The sequence below is a fragment of the Cyprinus carpio genome, chromosome A2, assembly GCF_018340385.1.
Source record: "Cyprinus carpio isolate SPL01 chromosome A2, ASM1834038v1, whole genome shotgun sequence".
Taxonomy (NCBI): domain Eukaryota; kingdom Metazoa; phylum Chordata; class Actinopteri; order Cypriniformes; family Cyprinidae; genus Cyprinus; species Cyprinus carpio.
This window is the reverse complement of record NC_056573.1, coordinates 10,259,974-10,275,000: the sequence shown is the minus strand read 5'-3', so window position 1 is coordinate 10,275,000 and position 15,027 is coordinate 10,259,974. Positions and strand designations below refer to the sequence as shown.

The following is a 15,027-nucleotide window of genomic DNA, read 5'->3' as shown; positions in this document are numbered from 1 at the left end:
GTCAAAAGCCTAAGCCTATGCAGTTCATGTTAATAGTAACTTAAAAATTACAAGTTTTTGTTGCTTTTTGTGAAAAAAAAAAAAAAAAAATTTGGTATAATGTTGGATAACCTCTTTATTGCAAAATCCTGATTCAGTACAGGGACAGTAAAGCTTTTGAAGTCTAACCTGAAAGCAATAACGCTTCCAGGCGTCAGCTGCTCAAACACGATCTCCTGCACATATTCACTGCGCCCTCGAGACGTCACCCCAGCCTGCCGCACCACCTTACTGTCCTTCAGCTGAGAAAAGACAGAGACGCAAACAAAGGAACCTCTGAGACTAAAAGATAAGATTGACTGCTGCAGTGTTGACAGTACAGGCAATCAAAAGGCCATGCAAGTCCAGGCGGCAGATATTTACAACCAAGCAGGAAAGGGGAGGTTTACCAAAACAAGTTGTTGAGATAAAACCAGAGCCCTTTGAGGGATGTGGTGTTTAAACTGCAGGGTAGGTTGAGCTTTGCTGTTTTGTGAATGAGTGTTCTCAGCAGAGGCCATTGTGTCGGCTTAGGACAGTTATAATTAGAGCGGTCTCACTGCATTTAGGTTACCTGGATGTGCTCTTTAATCTCCACTGTGTACCCAGGCATGCCATTAATGCTCCTCTCATCTTTTATGTAGGAGCCCTCCTGCCTCTCCACGGTACGCGCCTCCAGCACCACCTCCTCTATCTTACCTGTGAGATTTCAGAGAGATTTCAGGGTTAGGCTTCCAGTCAGGCATTAGTCGAAGGACACATAATCGAGACAGAATAAAAGCAGATGCCAGAACAGAATCTCACTGAGGGCGAGGTAGAAAGGAAATCTCATTGAGTTAAACCTGAAGAAGGATCAGCCTTTCTGATCAGGAGAAGCGAATCTTTGACACACCTGGGATGCACATTGATGGAACCTCGTTTGTGTAGCGATGTTGTTTGGGGTTCTTGAATGCAGTGCGGCACACAGCCACCACTGACTGGTGTGTACTGGGACAATGACGGGTGACCGCCACAATGTCCTCATCCACTTGGTCCACAAACACCTAAGAAAATAGAGAACAAAATACACATTTAAAATTTTTTAACTTCTAGCATATTTAGACCTTATCTTTAAAGCACAAAATGAAGCATCAAAAGTAGCCCACAGTCTCTAAGTTCTCTTTAATTAAAAATATGCATTTTCATTCATTCATAGGCTGTATGGTTACAGACACTATTAAAGGCAGTGACGATGTTGTTGGCAATCCTGAGTGTAAAATTTTATATACTTGTATGGTTATGTGGCGAGCCTGAGTATAGTTTTACACATCAGCACAGTCTATTCTGTAACGTTAGTGATACGCAGACTCAGGGTTTTTTGCACATTAATCTGACAGTAAATGTTTTTCTGATGCACACCCAGAGTCTCTTTTCTGGCTACACGAGTGATTCTCTCTACTGACTGCCATTTTCAATCTCTCTCTATTTCTTTCATATATATATATTTTTTTTTGAAAGTAATGAAAACACTATCATTGAGTTTTTTTTTTGCTATTTGAGGAAATAGGAATGCAAAAAATATATTTGTGGTAGTCTCCCATTCACTGCTATAGAAGTTAACCCAACTATGACGACTTCTGCTGCTGAGAAACCCGGATATGTGAAAAAGGTCCACTGGCAACCTAACTTGTGTTACATCCCATATCGCCATCTGCAGGTGTGATGTCTTCTCTGTAAACAGATCTCCTCAACCATGTGCAAATTGCTCATTACACAAAAACTATTATATCTATTTTGGCGGTTTTTAATTTTGTTAATTTTTCAACCACTCTTTTTCAATTGCAGTTTTTCTTATATTCGTGTTTACTTGATTTCCATTAAGATTTTAAATAAACAGGGTTTTGCCTTCATTCTTATTTTTATTCATTTACACACAAGTGCCCCCATTGCAGCCACGATGTGCCTTTCTGCCAAACCTGCATTGGTGCTGCAGAGCGGACTATCACTCAAGAGTCCATGTGGCATAACTGTCACTGTGGGCCACCAGAGAACCTCAGACTGAGTTTGAATTTACCTGGTTGAAGCCTTTTGATGCCAGTTCCTGGTGTAACCGGTTGAGGGCCAGCTTTCCGGCGATAATTCCTGACTGCAGGTTGACCTCTTCAGGGGACGAAGGCTTAGCCTGAGGATTCCATTTGCTATAGAAGCGCTCCTCTGATACCACTGAGATCTGATGGCAGATACAAAAGAGAAGGACTTTTACGATGTACTCTGAAAATGAACTCAATCCATGTTTTGTGGGTGTGTGTGTGAAGTTAAATCTCTTGCCTGGTGGGGAACTAACTCATCGTAGCCTCTGGTGCTACCAGTGGCACAGCAGGCCATAGAAACAATAGCAGAGCTGGGCAGTGAATCATATACAGAGCGGATCTACAACACAGAACATCAAAATAAGAACTCATTCAAGTGGCTCCATCAGCATACTGTATTATGTGTTTGAAACACTATACCTGAATAGGGCACTCATTATCATGTGTGACGTCCAGGAACATGGCGTGGGCAATGCTGGGCACCAGAGGCCTGAGACTGGGCTGAAGAAAAGCCCCCACAGGTTCCCCTCCATACCGGTATACCAGCCTACCCTCCTCATGACTGTCTCCTGCACTCATCGCCTCTACAACAGCACACAGAACGACATTATGCAAAGTATGAACGCGGAATCATTTTAATATGAGCTACTTATTTCTCCCCAAAAATAGTATTCACTCACATTCACAACATTGCAAACCTTTACAAAATTCAAATTACAAAAAACACAAATAAATGTAAAAAAATCATTTACTAAACACATAAAAACAACAACAAAAAAACAATCAACAATTAAAAACTAACAATAACCTAAAATTAATAAAAAATAAAAAAGAAAGCAATTTCTCAAGATTTTTTAAATAAATAATGACTTAAAAATAATTACAAATTCCAAAACCAAATCTATTTTTTTTTTTAAATTACATCAGAAGTCTTGTAATATAGTGTGTATGTCATATGGACTATTTTTACATTTTTCTGGTTTGTTTTATGGTGCACTTGTATCCTTTAAACTTGAAAGCTCTGATCCAAAAGAAAAAAAGTCATAGCGGTTTGGCACAACATGAGGTGAGTAAATAATGAAAAGCTAAAGAACACAGATTTCAATCATTTGTGGTTAAGCTTTCAAGCTAGGTAGAATAGTTTCTGTACACGTTGACTACCATTTAAAAGTTTAGGGTCATTAAGATTTTTATTTTGAAAGAAATTAATACTTTTTTTGAGCAAGAATGCATTAAATTGATCAAAAGTGACAGTAAATACATTTATAATGTTACAAAAGACTTCTGTTTCAAACAAATGCTATTCTTTTGAACTTTCTCTTCATTAAGGAATACTGAAAAAAATCATAAGTGATTGATAAGTACTGTATAAGAAATGTTTCTTCAGCACCAAATTAGCTATTTAAAATGTAATAATATTTTACAATATTCCTCTTTTTATTGTCTTTTTTAACAATTAAATGCAGTCTTGAAGAGCATAAAAGATTTTTTTTCAAAAAATCTTACTGACCCAGCCCCTAAACCTTTGATTGGTGATCATAGTGTACAGTTCAAAATGTTTGATAGAGTTAGATTTCATGTCATACACTCATGTAACAAAAACATTATAACAAAATAGCCACAATGCAAGACTAGGATTATTAGAAGGCCGTACCTCTGATGAGTGAAGAGATTCCTAATCTAGTTACAAAGACATTATCCAGCTCCTCGCTGCCTGTGAAGAGCTCGGCCACCACGTACAGGTCAGGTCTGAGGGTTCGGGCAGCATCCAGCATGTACTGCAGCAAGCAGGGTTAGGGCAAGACGCACAGCCAAGAGGAAACCAAACCACGGTTGTTAGTGTGTCAGATGGAGTGTGAAAAACAGGTTCAGAAAGGGAGAGAGTCATGCCTCAAATAAAGCCAAAATTAGAGATTTTGGACATATATATATATAGGAGAGATAGTTCAGAGAAAGAATGACAGGTGATGCATTGCAAAAAGAAAGACAAATAAACAAGACATTGTTAGTGTCATGCTAAAAGACTCTCCAATACCTCTGATAAGACTGGTTATTCCCAGCCGGTTAACAAACACATTGTCAATCAGCTCGCTGCCTGTAAAGAGCTCAGCTATCACATAGAGATTGGGTCTGACTGATCTGGCTGCTGCCAACATGGCCTGCAGAGCACAACATGAGTTAAAAGTGAGAGGGGTTGCTGGCTTAAAAAACTGTGAACTGATGCTAAAGGATTTTGTTGGGTGATATTTGAGTCGCTTATATACAAACGTGTTAAAATTACTTTAACAATAAACCAATTTAAAACTGTACATTTCAGCCATATGGACATTACTTTGACACAGCCCCCTCTGACAACAGGTCACTCTTAATTGGAATGTAGAAACATTCATATTCTATCACAATTAGTTTTTCAAAATGCAAACCCCACCTCCTCAGAAGATCAACATCTGCTTCTACATTACTGCCTGTTTAGCCCCGCCCACCGATTCGCTCATGTAGTAGATGAATAACGAGAGAGGCAAACATGCCTCTCTAAATTGTGATTTTTTTTTTTGTTGTAAAAATTTGGATATCATTAAGTGGACCTCAGAGAACAGTACAAAATAATAAAAAAGGCAGTTCATGACCTCTTTAACTTGTAGTTCCATGCTCTTGAGCACAAGGTTTAATTAAACTACTTAATTAATGTTAAATCAAACTGTAAAACTGTCTTCTTCTTAGATATAACTAATATCAACATGACTAATCCCAACGTAACCAGATGGTTTAATGCATTTTATCAAGATTGAAACATATTGATTTGTCTAATGAAAGATTTAAAATCTTATCAAACTTTTATAATTTAAAAAAAAACATATTAAAAGTGGAAATAGCATCAGTTGCATAGCATGACCGTTATACCATCACCGGTTTATCAATAAGCAAAGGATGGCGAACAAGCCACATTTTTTTGTGTTAAGTACAGCTCATGCTGTAGCAATCAGTGGATAGGGAACAATCACTATCCAAAATGTACGAACCAAGACAGTAACTAACGAACTTGTCATATAAAAATGTGTAAGGAAAATAATAAAAAAAAACATCCTGCACCCCTTTGTCTAATATTCATCTTTACACATCGTTAATCTCAAACACGTTATTCATCTGTGATCTAGCCAAAAGTAATAATCCACATTTTAACACTGTCACGGTACCTCAGCCACATGCAGTGGAGTTGAATGGCAGTTGTCCAGACGCACTCCCACAAAGTGCTTGGCCGTAATCTCTGTGTATTTCTGCATGTGGGCCCACAGGTAGGGGCAGTCCTCAGGCCCACTGCCATACCGCAGTTTAACGCTGTCACCCCAGCAGATCAGCTCCCTCCTGATGTAGACGTTGGACCCTAACCAGAATGAGGAGAAGAAAAAGCTATTTTGATTTACCTTACTGCCAAAAAGGCTGGGCAAGTGTTGCCAATGATTAAGGTTGAGTAAATGTGTTGCTATCGCCACCTTGTGTTTACAATCACAATTACATCACTGCTCTCATAGAAATCAACTGTGACATAATTAATTTGTACAAGTAGGCCTATAATCAAACTTTTAAGAGAAAACATGTGGATTTCTGAGGAGTGGGTTTAAATATGGTTTAAGAGTGATTTTTTATTATTGCAGCTGAAAAAGTTTTGGGTTGTAATATTTTTGAAACATCTCTTATTACTCACCAGGTTTGCATTTATTTGATCAAAAACATTAAAAACAGTACAATGGTGAATGCAATTTATTCTTGTGATGACAAAGATGAATTTTCAGCAGCCATTACTCCAGTTTTCAGTGTCACGTGATCATTCAGAAATTACTCTAAAATGCTCATTTGCGACTTAAGAAACATTTCTTATTATTATCAGTGTTTAAAACAGCTGCCTAATATTTCCGTGGATACTTTAAAGAAAAGACAGTTTAAAAAAAATGTCATTTTATGAAATATAATTAATTTGTAATACTATAAATGTCTTTACTGTCACTTTTGATCAAATAAATTCCAACCTTGCTGAATAAAAGCATTCATTTATTTAAAAAATAATACATGTTCATGTTCAAATTGCAATTTTACTAAGCAAAAAAACAAACAAACATGCAATTAATTGATAGTTTTATATCCAGAAAATAACTTTTTTGGCCACTGAAAGGATGGCTGTAGTTATTCCAGCTCTATGTTTTTATGTGGATCAGAAAGGCAAACTGGTAAACCTGGCTCTGCAAAGTTCCTCAGGGGATCGTCCCCCATGACCCAGCCATTATGGGCCAGGAAGTGACATGACTTTTCTGGTTGATTCATCAGCTCCAGATCCTGTTCCAAAGTTGCGTCCTCAAATGGGAAAGTGAAATATCTGCATACAGACAAAACAGCATTAAATATCATTACAAACATTACAAACTTTATTACACAAAGGAATATGATGCTAAATCTTCAACAGAGGCGGATGGAATGAACTGTGCTACCTAGTAACCAGAGGATGTTTCCTGGTGACGGGGCCCAACTTGGGTCCGTGGTCAGCTATTCTTTCATAGCTTACAGTTCCATCAATGCAGTTAGTAGCCTGAAGGTAAATAAATGACATCACTGCATTGGATTCCAAAGAAATTAGAGGTAAAGGAATAGAGAGAGACTCACCTGCTCCTGATGGTGCCGAATTTCATGATACTGTTCACCATTGATTTCCTCCAGTCTTCTCCTCAGCCAGTTACAGCAATCCTCAATGGCACCAGGACTGTTGCTACAACAACATAAAACAAAAGTATAACATAAAATCAGTGCATAAAGAATAATAAGCACACTACAGTGAACACTTGCTCAATGCAGCAGCATACTGACCCATGGGGCACAAAGGTTTCTAGAGCAGAGTTCATGTCCACTGTGTTACCAAAACGTCTGTACTGAGGGTCCTGGATGATCTTCAGTTGCTGTTTGCCCTCAGTCTTGCTCCTCTCAGGTTTGGCTCCTGTGCACAAACCACTAAACACATTAACATTTTTATTTCTCTTAACGTAAGTGTCTGAGAACCTCCCAGGAACTCACCACTTTGGAGTAAATCTCTGAACTGCTCCACCGTCGGTTCCACTTTGATTTGGAAGAACTCCCACAGTTTAATCTTAGGAAACACATCCTGCCAGAGAACTCCACGAATGGCCTAGTGAAAACACATTACGGTTTGTCTTAAAGGAAATAAGAGCACCTTATACTTCATAATGAATTCTGTTTTAAGGCTTCCACAGACACTGATTCACTCACATGGAGGTGTTCGTGATTCTGGATTAGGGCTGGGAGACCCCTGTCTTCGTATTTGCCATCAGCTATAGCACAGGTGATGTGCCACAGGGCTCTATCCAGCACCCAGGCCGGTTTCAGATGGGAAGAGTTCACCAGGTTATAACCACACTCGGGATGTTTCTTAATCCATTTGCTGTTAGCAGCTGAGAAAAGCAGGAAAACACAGAGGTTATCATGGCATTATCAACCAAATAAACAAAAATGAACAAAGATAAAGAAAGAGAGAGACATCACAGAAAAGTGACTGAATAAGTGATTCTAACTTTTGCTGATTTTTTTATCTTTCTTTGATGTACTGATGTATTTTAAGAGTAAATTGCAGCTCCTTAATGAGACAGAATGAACAATGATTGGATATATTACAAGTAATACACAATGAGGTCCAAAAGTCTAAGATCACTAATGAAAATGTGTGTATTTTGCATTTTCTTAATTTAATGCAATATTAATAATACCATTAGCGGCTTCAAAATAATGCAAAACCTTAAATATTTGTTATTTTAATTTATTTATCATCTACACCATCATTCAAATGTTTTGAGTCAGTATTTTTTTTTTTTATAGAAATTAATACTTTTAATCAGCAAGGATGCATTAAATTGATCAAAAGTGACAGTGAAGACATTTATAATCCTTCTATTTCACAAAAATGTTAAGCAGCACAACTGTTATAATAATAAGAAATGATTCTCAAACAGCAAATCAGCATATTAGAATGATTTCTGAAGGATCATGTGACACTAAAGACTGGAGTAATGATGCTGAAAATTCAGCTTTGCCATCACAGGAATACATTTTATTTTAAAATCTATTAAAATAGAAAAAGCCAAGGTTATTTTAAATTGTAATAATATTTCTCAATATTACAGATTTTACTGTATTTTTAATCAAATAAATGCAGCCTTGGTAAGCATAAGATACTTCTTTCAAAAACATTAAAAACTCTTACCAATACCAACCCCAAACTTTTAAACAGTTTATATTTATTTAATGGCACAGCATTTTTTTTTATAATTTTTTTTGACTTTGATTCACAAAATCAAAACATGGCTTCAGATTTTGGACCCCACTGCATATATATATAACCTGTATAAATGCACATACAGCACACAGCACTGGATTTCCCCTCGTTTAAATGTGTGGCATTAGCACAGAGCTTCAGATCAGGTATCACACACTCCTTGACCTTTAACTCTGCTGAACTCTGGTATAAGCGATGAACTATGAACTTTGCTTTCTATTTAAGCAAAGTTCAAGAGTTCAAGGAAAAAGAAACATGGTCTTACAGTGACATCCTTAGTGATGTCGAACGAAGAATGAAGAAGCACAGTGAGTTAACATTTCAAACTCCCCTGCAGCAAGTCATTTATAACACAGTCTTCTCTAAACCTCCACAATCAGTCAGCAGATCTGAATAAAAGTTTTAAATGTTTCTCTTTAGTATTCTGTTCACAAATTGGGACTCTCTAGCAGCTTTATGCAACTGCTGAACTGCAGCATAGCACTAAATCAGACAGGCCAAATGCTGCACCAACAGCTCCTGTTCTATTTTTAGAATTGAAGTCGATGCGTAGGCTTTTAGTGGGGGCTTACAGCAGATTACAGTCAATCAGTTGGAACTGTGGCCTTTTCCACTGGAATATGAGAACCCACTATAGCTGGTCCCATCAGACGGATCATTTACATGCAATACTTATAGGAAGTCCAGTGGGTGTGACATGTTATACTCAATCTAAAATAATTTAACTGTTTGCCAATTCTTTTATAATTATGAATGTACAGCATTCTTTGGATAGCAGTGTCAGCCAATTGAAAAAAGGAGCATAAAACAAATGTATAATGTGTCTAGAAACTTAAAGAAATGATCATAGAAAATGAACACACACACACACCTGTATGATTGTAAACCACATCCGTGATGCAAAGCATATTCCACTCATTCTTCATTTTCTCCAACAGGTTGCCAACGTCTGTCCAGGTGTAAGTTTGTCCAGGAGGAGAGAAGTCTGGGTTGAGCGTTAGTTGATCGGCCAGAGAGTAACAGGAGCGAGACTCTCCCAGCGTCTGCAATGGCGTGAAGTGAATCATATTATAACCTAAAAAGATGCACATGAAATACGAAATCAGTTACTTTGAAACAGATTATTAATGAATGTTATAAAACATTTCCGTTAATGTGCCAATGTGATGAAACCACATAAATGAAATTCATAGCAAACTGTGATATAGTAAATCAGCAATATAACTTCATAAATTAATCTTCTGTATAAAGGCACTGCTCATGTGAAACATTAATCATTTAGTTTAGATTTCAAGTAGGACTTACTGTTAAAAATGCAAATTAACACATGATTTACATACTGTTATTATTTTGAAATAAAGAACGCAGACATTACAGTTGCTTTCGGCCTACTAACTTGGACTGACTTAAACTCTTTACATTTATTTGCTGAGTTTCTCCATGGTTATTTGTTGGTTATTGATTTGTGCATTTAAGGAGATAAGAAAAGTTCAAATGCAGTTAAAGTTGAAATTTTTGGTAAGCTATTGGGTAAAAGAGTAACTAACATAATAGCATCGGCTGTCTTTTTACCTGTCTCTTTGGTGACTCTCAGCCTGTCCAGCCACTCATCCAGGGGCCCGAGGCATTTGGACAGGTATGTCTGGATACTGATGCAGTCCAGTGGCAAGACGTGGTTGTCCGCCCCTACCCGGAGCACTGGGTCCACCACAATATACCCACCACCAGACTTCTCCTTATCTCTGAAGAGTAAAAAACAAATGATATGATGTACAGTTTTACTAAAATATAGATGTAGAACTGATAGTATACTTAAAAAATGTTTAGGCATCTAACTGACCCATGGCCAAAGTAATACTGGTAAGAGCCTGAAATCTTGAGGCCAAGGGTGCAGAACTTGTCCGAATCATCCTCTCTTCCAGTAGGGTTAATCCAGTCTAAGGCGCGGAACTTGTGGCGCTCAAATCGCTCCCCTTCTGCAGGGTAGTTGGTGTGAACATGCACGTGCTTCCCCTGAAGAGTGGGGCCCAGACGAAACTGGAGCTCATACCCTGAGCAGAAACACAACAGAAGTCACAACTCATATTTTGCTGTTTTTAGGGTACAATAAATAAATAATAAATCACTACAGGGTATCTGCAGGATTTTTAAGCTTAAATTTAAGACTTTTAAAGACCTGCACAAATAATATCATACAGTATGAGTGGGCTACGGCAATGTCTATGGTGACATATTAAACTTTAAAATGACTGTAAAAAGCATGATTTACAGTTCAGATACAGGTTTTCACAAAAAAACTAAAAGTTAAAAAAATAAAAACATTGATAACTTCACATTTCAGCCTTTAAACCATTTTTAAGAAAATAGAAGAGTCAAAAGTATCAATTATTAAATTAATTAAATAACAAAATATATTTTACTGTCTTAATTGTTCAGATTTTTATAATGCATTATTTTCTTCACCACTTCACATTTACAACTCTGCGTGTTTGCAACATTAAAACATGGGATGATCTTCACATTGGTCTGAACAAAAACAGTATGCGGGCTTATTGGAAATGCACATTCATTCTCTGCCAGCAGGAGGCACTTTTGGAAGGGCAAAAATATAGTGGTTGTGCACAATACACAATGCAGTGCAGCACGTGACTAAGACATCCAGTGCTCATGTTTATTTAATTTAATCATTGCCTTTTGAAGTTTAATCGTTAAGCCATATTGCAATTCTTGTTTCTCGTCCCCAAATTTAAGACCTCTTGAAATCATAATTAAGACTTTCTTGTAGCATTTAAGACTTTTAATGGCCTTAAACTTTATACAACTAAATTTAAGACTTTTTAAGGACTCGAGGAAACCCTGAATTAATATAAGCAATGGTAGAACTTGGCCCAAAACTGTTAATGACATAAACTCACCAGCCATTTTATTAGGTACAACTATTCAACTGCTCAATAATGCAAATATCTAATCAGCCAATCACACGACAGCAACTGTAGCATTTACGCATTGCAGACATGGTCAAGAAATCTCCTGAAGAAACTGAGCATCAAATTGGGCAAGGAAGGTGATTTAAGTGACTCTGAACATGACACGGTTGTTGGTGTCAGACGGGCTGGTCTAAGTATTTCTGAAACTGCCGATCTACAGTACTAGGATTTTCATGCACAATCATCTCTGGGGAATGAGTATGGCCAGACTGGTTCAAGTTGACAGAAAGGCAACAGTAACACAAATAATTACTTGTTAATAACCGAAATATGCAGAAAAACATCTCTGAACACACAAAACACTGAAACTTGAAGCAGATGGGTTACAGCAGCAGAAGATCACACTGGATGCTACTCTTACAATTCGCGTGGGTTCACCAAAATTGGGAGACAGAATACTGGAAAAAGTTGGATGAGACTTGAGATCAGATGGTGGTGTCAGAATTTGACATAACCAACAATTCATCCTGCCTTGTATCAACAGTTCAGGCTGGTGCTGATGGTGTAATGGCACACAATAAGGCCTTTCGCACCGCTTTAGTTCCAGAACTAAATGTACAGTACTAAAGTACTGGGACGATTTTGCACGAACTATTTCCAAGTACCATTAAAGGGTTGCATTCGCACCGACATTGTGTACTAGGAAGTGACCAAAGCCAGTCGACAGCGACGTCATTTGTGCGTAGCATTCAACAACGCAAACAACGAAGAACAACGTTAACAACAGGAGGATGGAGGACGCTGTGATCGGAGCTGTGTTTTTGTTGTGTCTAGCGGGTTGCACAATAATGGACATGGAATGTCGACGTATACGTAAAGCGATTGAAAGAGCCCTAATTTCTAGGCACACCTTGGGCCGCTTAGCACCAGTTAAGCATTGTTTAAACCCACAGCCTACTCAAGTATTGTTGCTGACCATGTCCATTCCTTTATGACCACAGTGGCCACTTCAAGCAGGATAACGCGTAATGTCACAAAGCTCAAATCATCACAATGAGTTTACCATACACAGATAGATTCCACAGTGGTTCTCAATTCCAGTCCACGCGACCCCCGATCTGCAAATTTTGCATGTCTCTCTTATTTAACACACCTGATTCAGATCATCAGTTCGTTAGAAGAGAGCTCCATGAATTAACTGTGTTTTCCGATTGACATGGTCCCTACACAGTGTTCATTGCTCCCTACTCCTTGAGCACAGGAAACCGTTGAAGTTTACTTCACTTTGGAACATTCATTCACAGATTTGCGCTACACCACGGCTGCAGCATCTTCACACACAGATGAAACTTACTAGAGGAGTGTAAAATGTGACAAAATATACCTCTGTAAATAAATACAATTTAAATTCATGTCTTGCACACTTTAATGCCCTTTGAATGAAACTGGAATCAAGGCAGAAAATATCCTGTGATATCCACTTCGCAGGGCACTTATGGTCGAATAGAACAAACGTCTAAAGTGATAAGAGATGCACACAAAATCCAAACAAGGGACTGGAATTGAGAACCACTGCAATAGAGCACCTTTGGAATGTGGTGGAACAGGAGATTTGCATCATAAATGTGCAGCCGATAAAAAAAATCTGCAGCAACTGTGTGATGCTATCATGTCAATATGGACCAAAATCTCTGATGAATGTTTCCAGCACATTGTTGAATGTATACCACAAAGAAGGCAGTTTTGAAGGCGAAAGGGGGTCGAACCCAGTACTAGCCAGGTGTATCTAATAAAATGGTATAATACCAATGTATATTTCCATCACATGTCTGGCACCACTGAAATAATAAATATAAATGGTAGTACTGTATTATAGTAATGGTATCAGATGACAAAACCATGGTAATTTGTACTGTATGAATTCCATATTATTTATCATTATAGTAGAGCTCAAAAATGCATTGTGTTAGCATGATACAATCGAAAAATAATTAAACGAAACTGTTATCATCAAAAACAAGTATGTATCTACTGTACGATTGTCCTTATTAAATTATTATCATTATTACTGTATTATATATATAATATTACTGAGGCAAATAAAAGCCTCTTCCATATAGGCTACAATCTTCCTCATCTCACAGATTTCACATTTAGATCTTGCATAAAACTTTGATAAAAATTAGATGGCAACTATATTCAGCTCATTTGAAAGTGTTCATTACAAAAATCTAAAAATTAGATGGCAACTATATTCAGCTCATTTGAAAGTGTTCATTACCAGCATCTGAGAATGAGGATGCATATGATTTTCAACATATAAAGACAAATAATAACCTCCTCCAAAATTTTGTCCATTGATTTAAAAGTGAAAAGTTCTTATGATTTGTTTTGCTGGAATGTCCCATTATGAATGCATTAAATTTCTCACATGGAAGCATTATAGTGACCTTTTCATATAGTCACGTGCCAAACTCTACTGCTATATATTTACTATTTATTAGTGCATGAATGAAAAGAGCCATGAAGTTGGCTCCTGAGAGCACAACACAGTTTATAAATAACCACAAATGTTCTGCACTTAACATTATCAACCTACAATACACTATCATATTTCAGGACGATGCAACGCAATAAAGGTGAGCTAAAACTTGCCTTGCTCCAGACGGAAGAGAGTCCTGTCGAGTTTCTCCATGTCATTGAGGACCATCACTCTTATTTGTTTAGCTGTCATGATTGCCCTCCTTATTTTAGAACGTCCTTAATGCTGTGAAGATCAGGAAGTCAACAACCCCTTCACTGAAAAATTAACCAAAATATATGCAAATCATCACACTGTATTACTTAACAGATGACATTTAAATCAGTTTAATACAATCCCTACTGTAGTTTCTTAATAACCACATAATTGCAACCGTTTCCAAGGGCAAATTCTTACAACATTTTCCCCTTTGACAAAATGGAAGAGCCATATAACGTGAAATAACGAGTGAGCACTATAACAACACGAACTGCCACAGAATTCTGCAGTAATACATGAATATACCTCCGTCAGGAGTTGTATCCGTATGTTAGTAAGCTCAACACACAATCACCACCTCCGGTAGTTTGACATTAGCGCTGTCCGTCACGAACGAATCATTCGTTCGAGTCGGATCTTTTCAATCGGTTGAACTTGTTCACTGTATTTTAGAACATGTCCAATTTGTAATGAGTCGAGAAGGGGTGAGTGAACTGATAACAAGAGATTTGATTGATGGAGCTATGATAAATATCAACAGGTATACGTACATACTGCACTATTTTCGTATAAAGCGAAAATAATCACTGAATCAGTTTTTTTGAACCGGTTCTGTGAAACGAACTGTTCGAAAGAACCGATTGGCGGAAATGTCATACTTCCCATCACTACAGTAAACATGACTGGCATTTAAAGGCACTGCCAGAAAGTATCCTCTAACTCAGACTGGTCGAGGTTAAGAATCTAGCGGATAAAGGCCGAGCAAGTTTAGTAATCAGGAGAACAGTAACATTTGCCAAGCCAAGACAGTAGGCTATAGCTACACTGCAACATGCGTACTGTGCTCTTCTGATACAAGACAGTCTGCAATCCCAACTGATATAGACATTTCGATCATTTTTGCACGACAAAACGAGAGTTAAAGAGCAGCAGAGTTAAAAG

At 37.6% G+C, this 15,027-nt stretch overlaps 1 protein-coding gene across 4 annotated transcripts in view; it reads right to left on the bottom strand.

Moving 5' to 3' along the window:
* LOC109053523 (glycogen debranching enzyme-like) overlaps positions 1–15,027 on the bottom strand; it is a 28,566-nt gene that overhangs the window by 13,411 nt on the left and 128 nt on the right. The window contains exons 1-19 of one of the 4 annotated variants that reach the window (XM_042771911.1): positions 14,392–14,969; positions 14,001–14,144; positions 10,259–10,469; positions 9,991–10,160; positions 9,290–9,493; positions 7,359–7,540; positions 7,146–7,257; positions 6,942–7,068; positions 6,741–6,843; positions 6,569–6,666; positions 6,317–6,456; positions 5,282–5,469; positions 3,742–3,865; positions 2,508–2,671; positions 2,326–2,427; positions 2,072–2,227; positions 911–1,061; positions 593–717; positions 169–281 (exon numbers count right to left, since the gene is read on the bottom strand). In XM_042771911.1, the coding sequence (XP_042627845.1) occupies positions 169–281; positions 593–717; positions 911–1,061; positions 2,072–2,227; positions 2,326–2,427; positions 2,508–2,671; positions 3,742–3,865; positions 5,282–5,469; positions 6,317–6,456; positions 6,569–6,666; positions 6,741–6,843; positions 6,942–7,068; positions 7,146–7,257; positions 7,359–7,540; positions 9,290–9,493; positions 9,991–10,160; positions 10,259–10,469; positions 14,001–14,079 (2,549 nt within the window). In that variant the 5' untranslated portion in view covers positions 14,080–14,144; positions 14,392–14,969. Of the gene's footprint in view, positions 1–168; positions 282–592; positions 718–910; positions 1,062–2,071; positions 2,228–2,325; positions 2,428–2,507; positions 2,672–3,741; positions 3,866–4,122; positions 4,247–5,281; positions 5,470–6,316; positions 6,457–6,568; positions 6,667–6,740; positions 6,844–6,941; positions 7,069–7,145; positions 7,258–7,358; positions 7,541–9,289; positions 9,494–9,990; positions 10,161–10,258; positions 10,470–14,000; positions 14,145–14,391; positions 14,970–15,027 lie in introns of those variants that run through there. The other 3 variants (XM_042771907.1, XM_042771902.1, XM_042771915.1) reach the window with 3 other exon arrangements.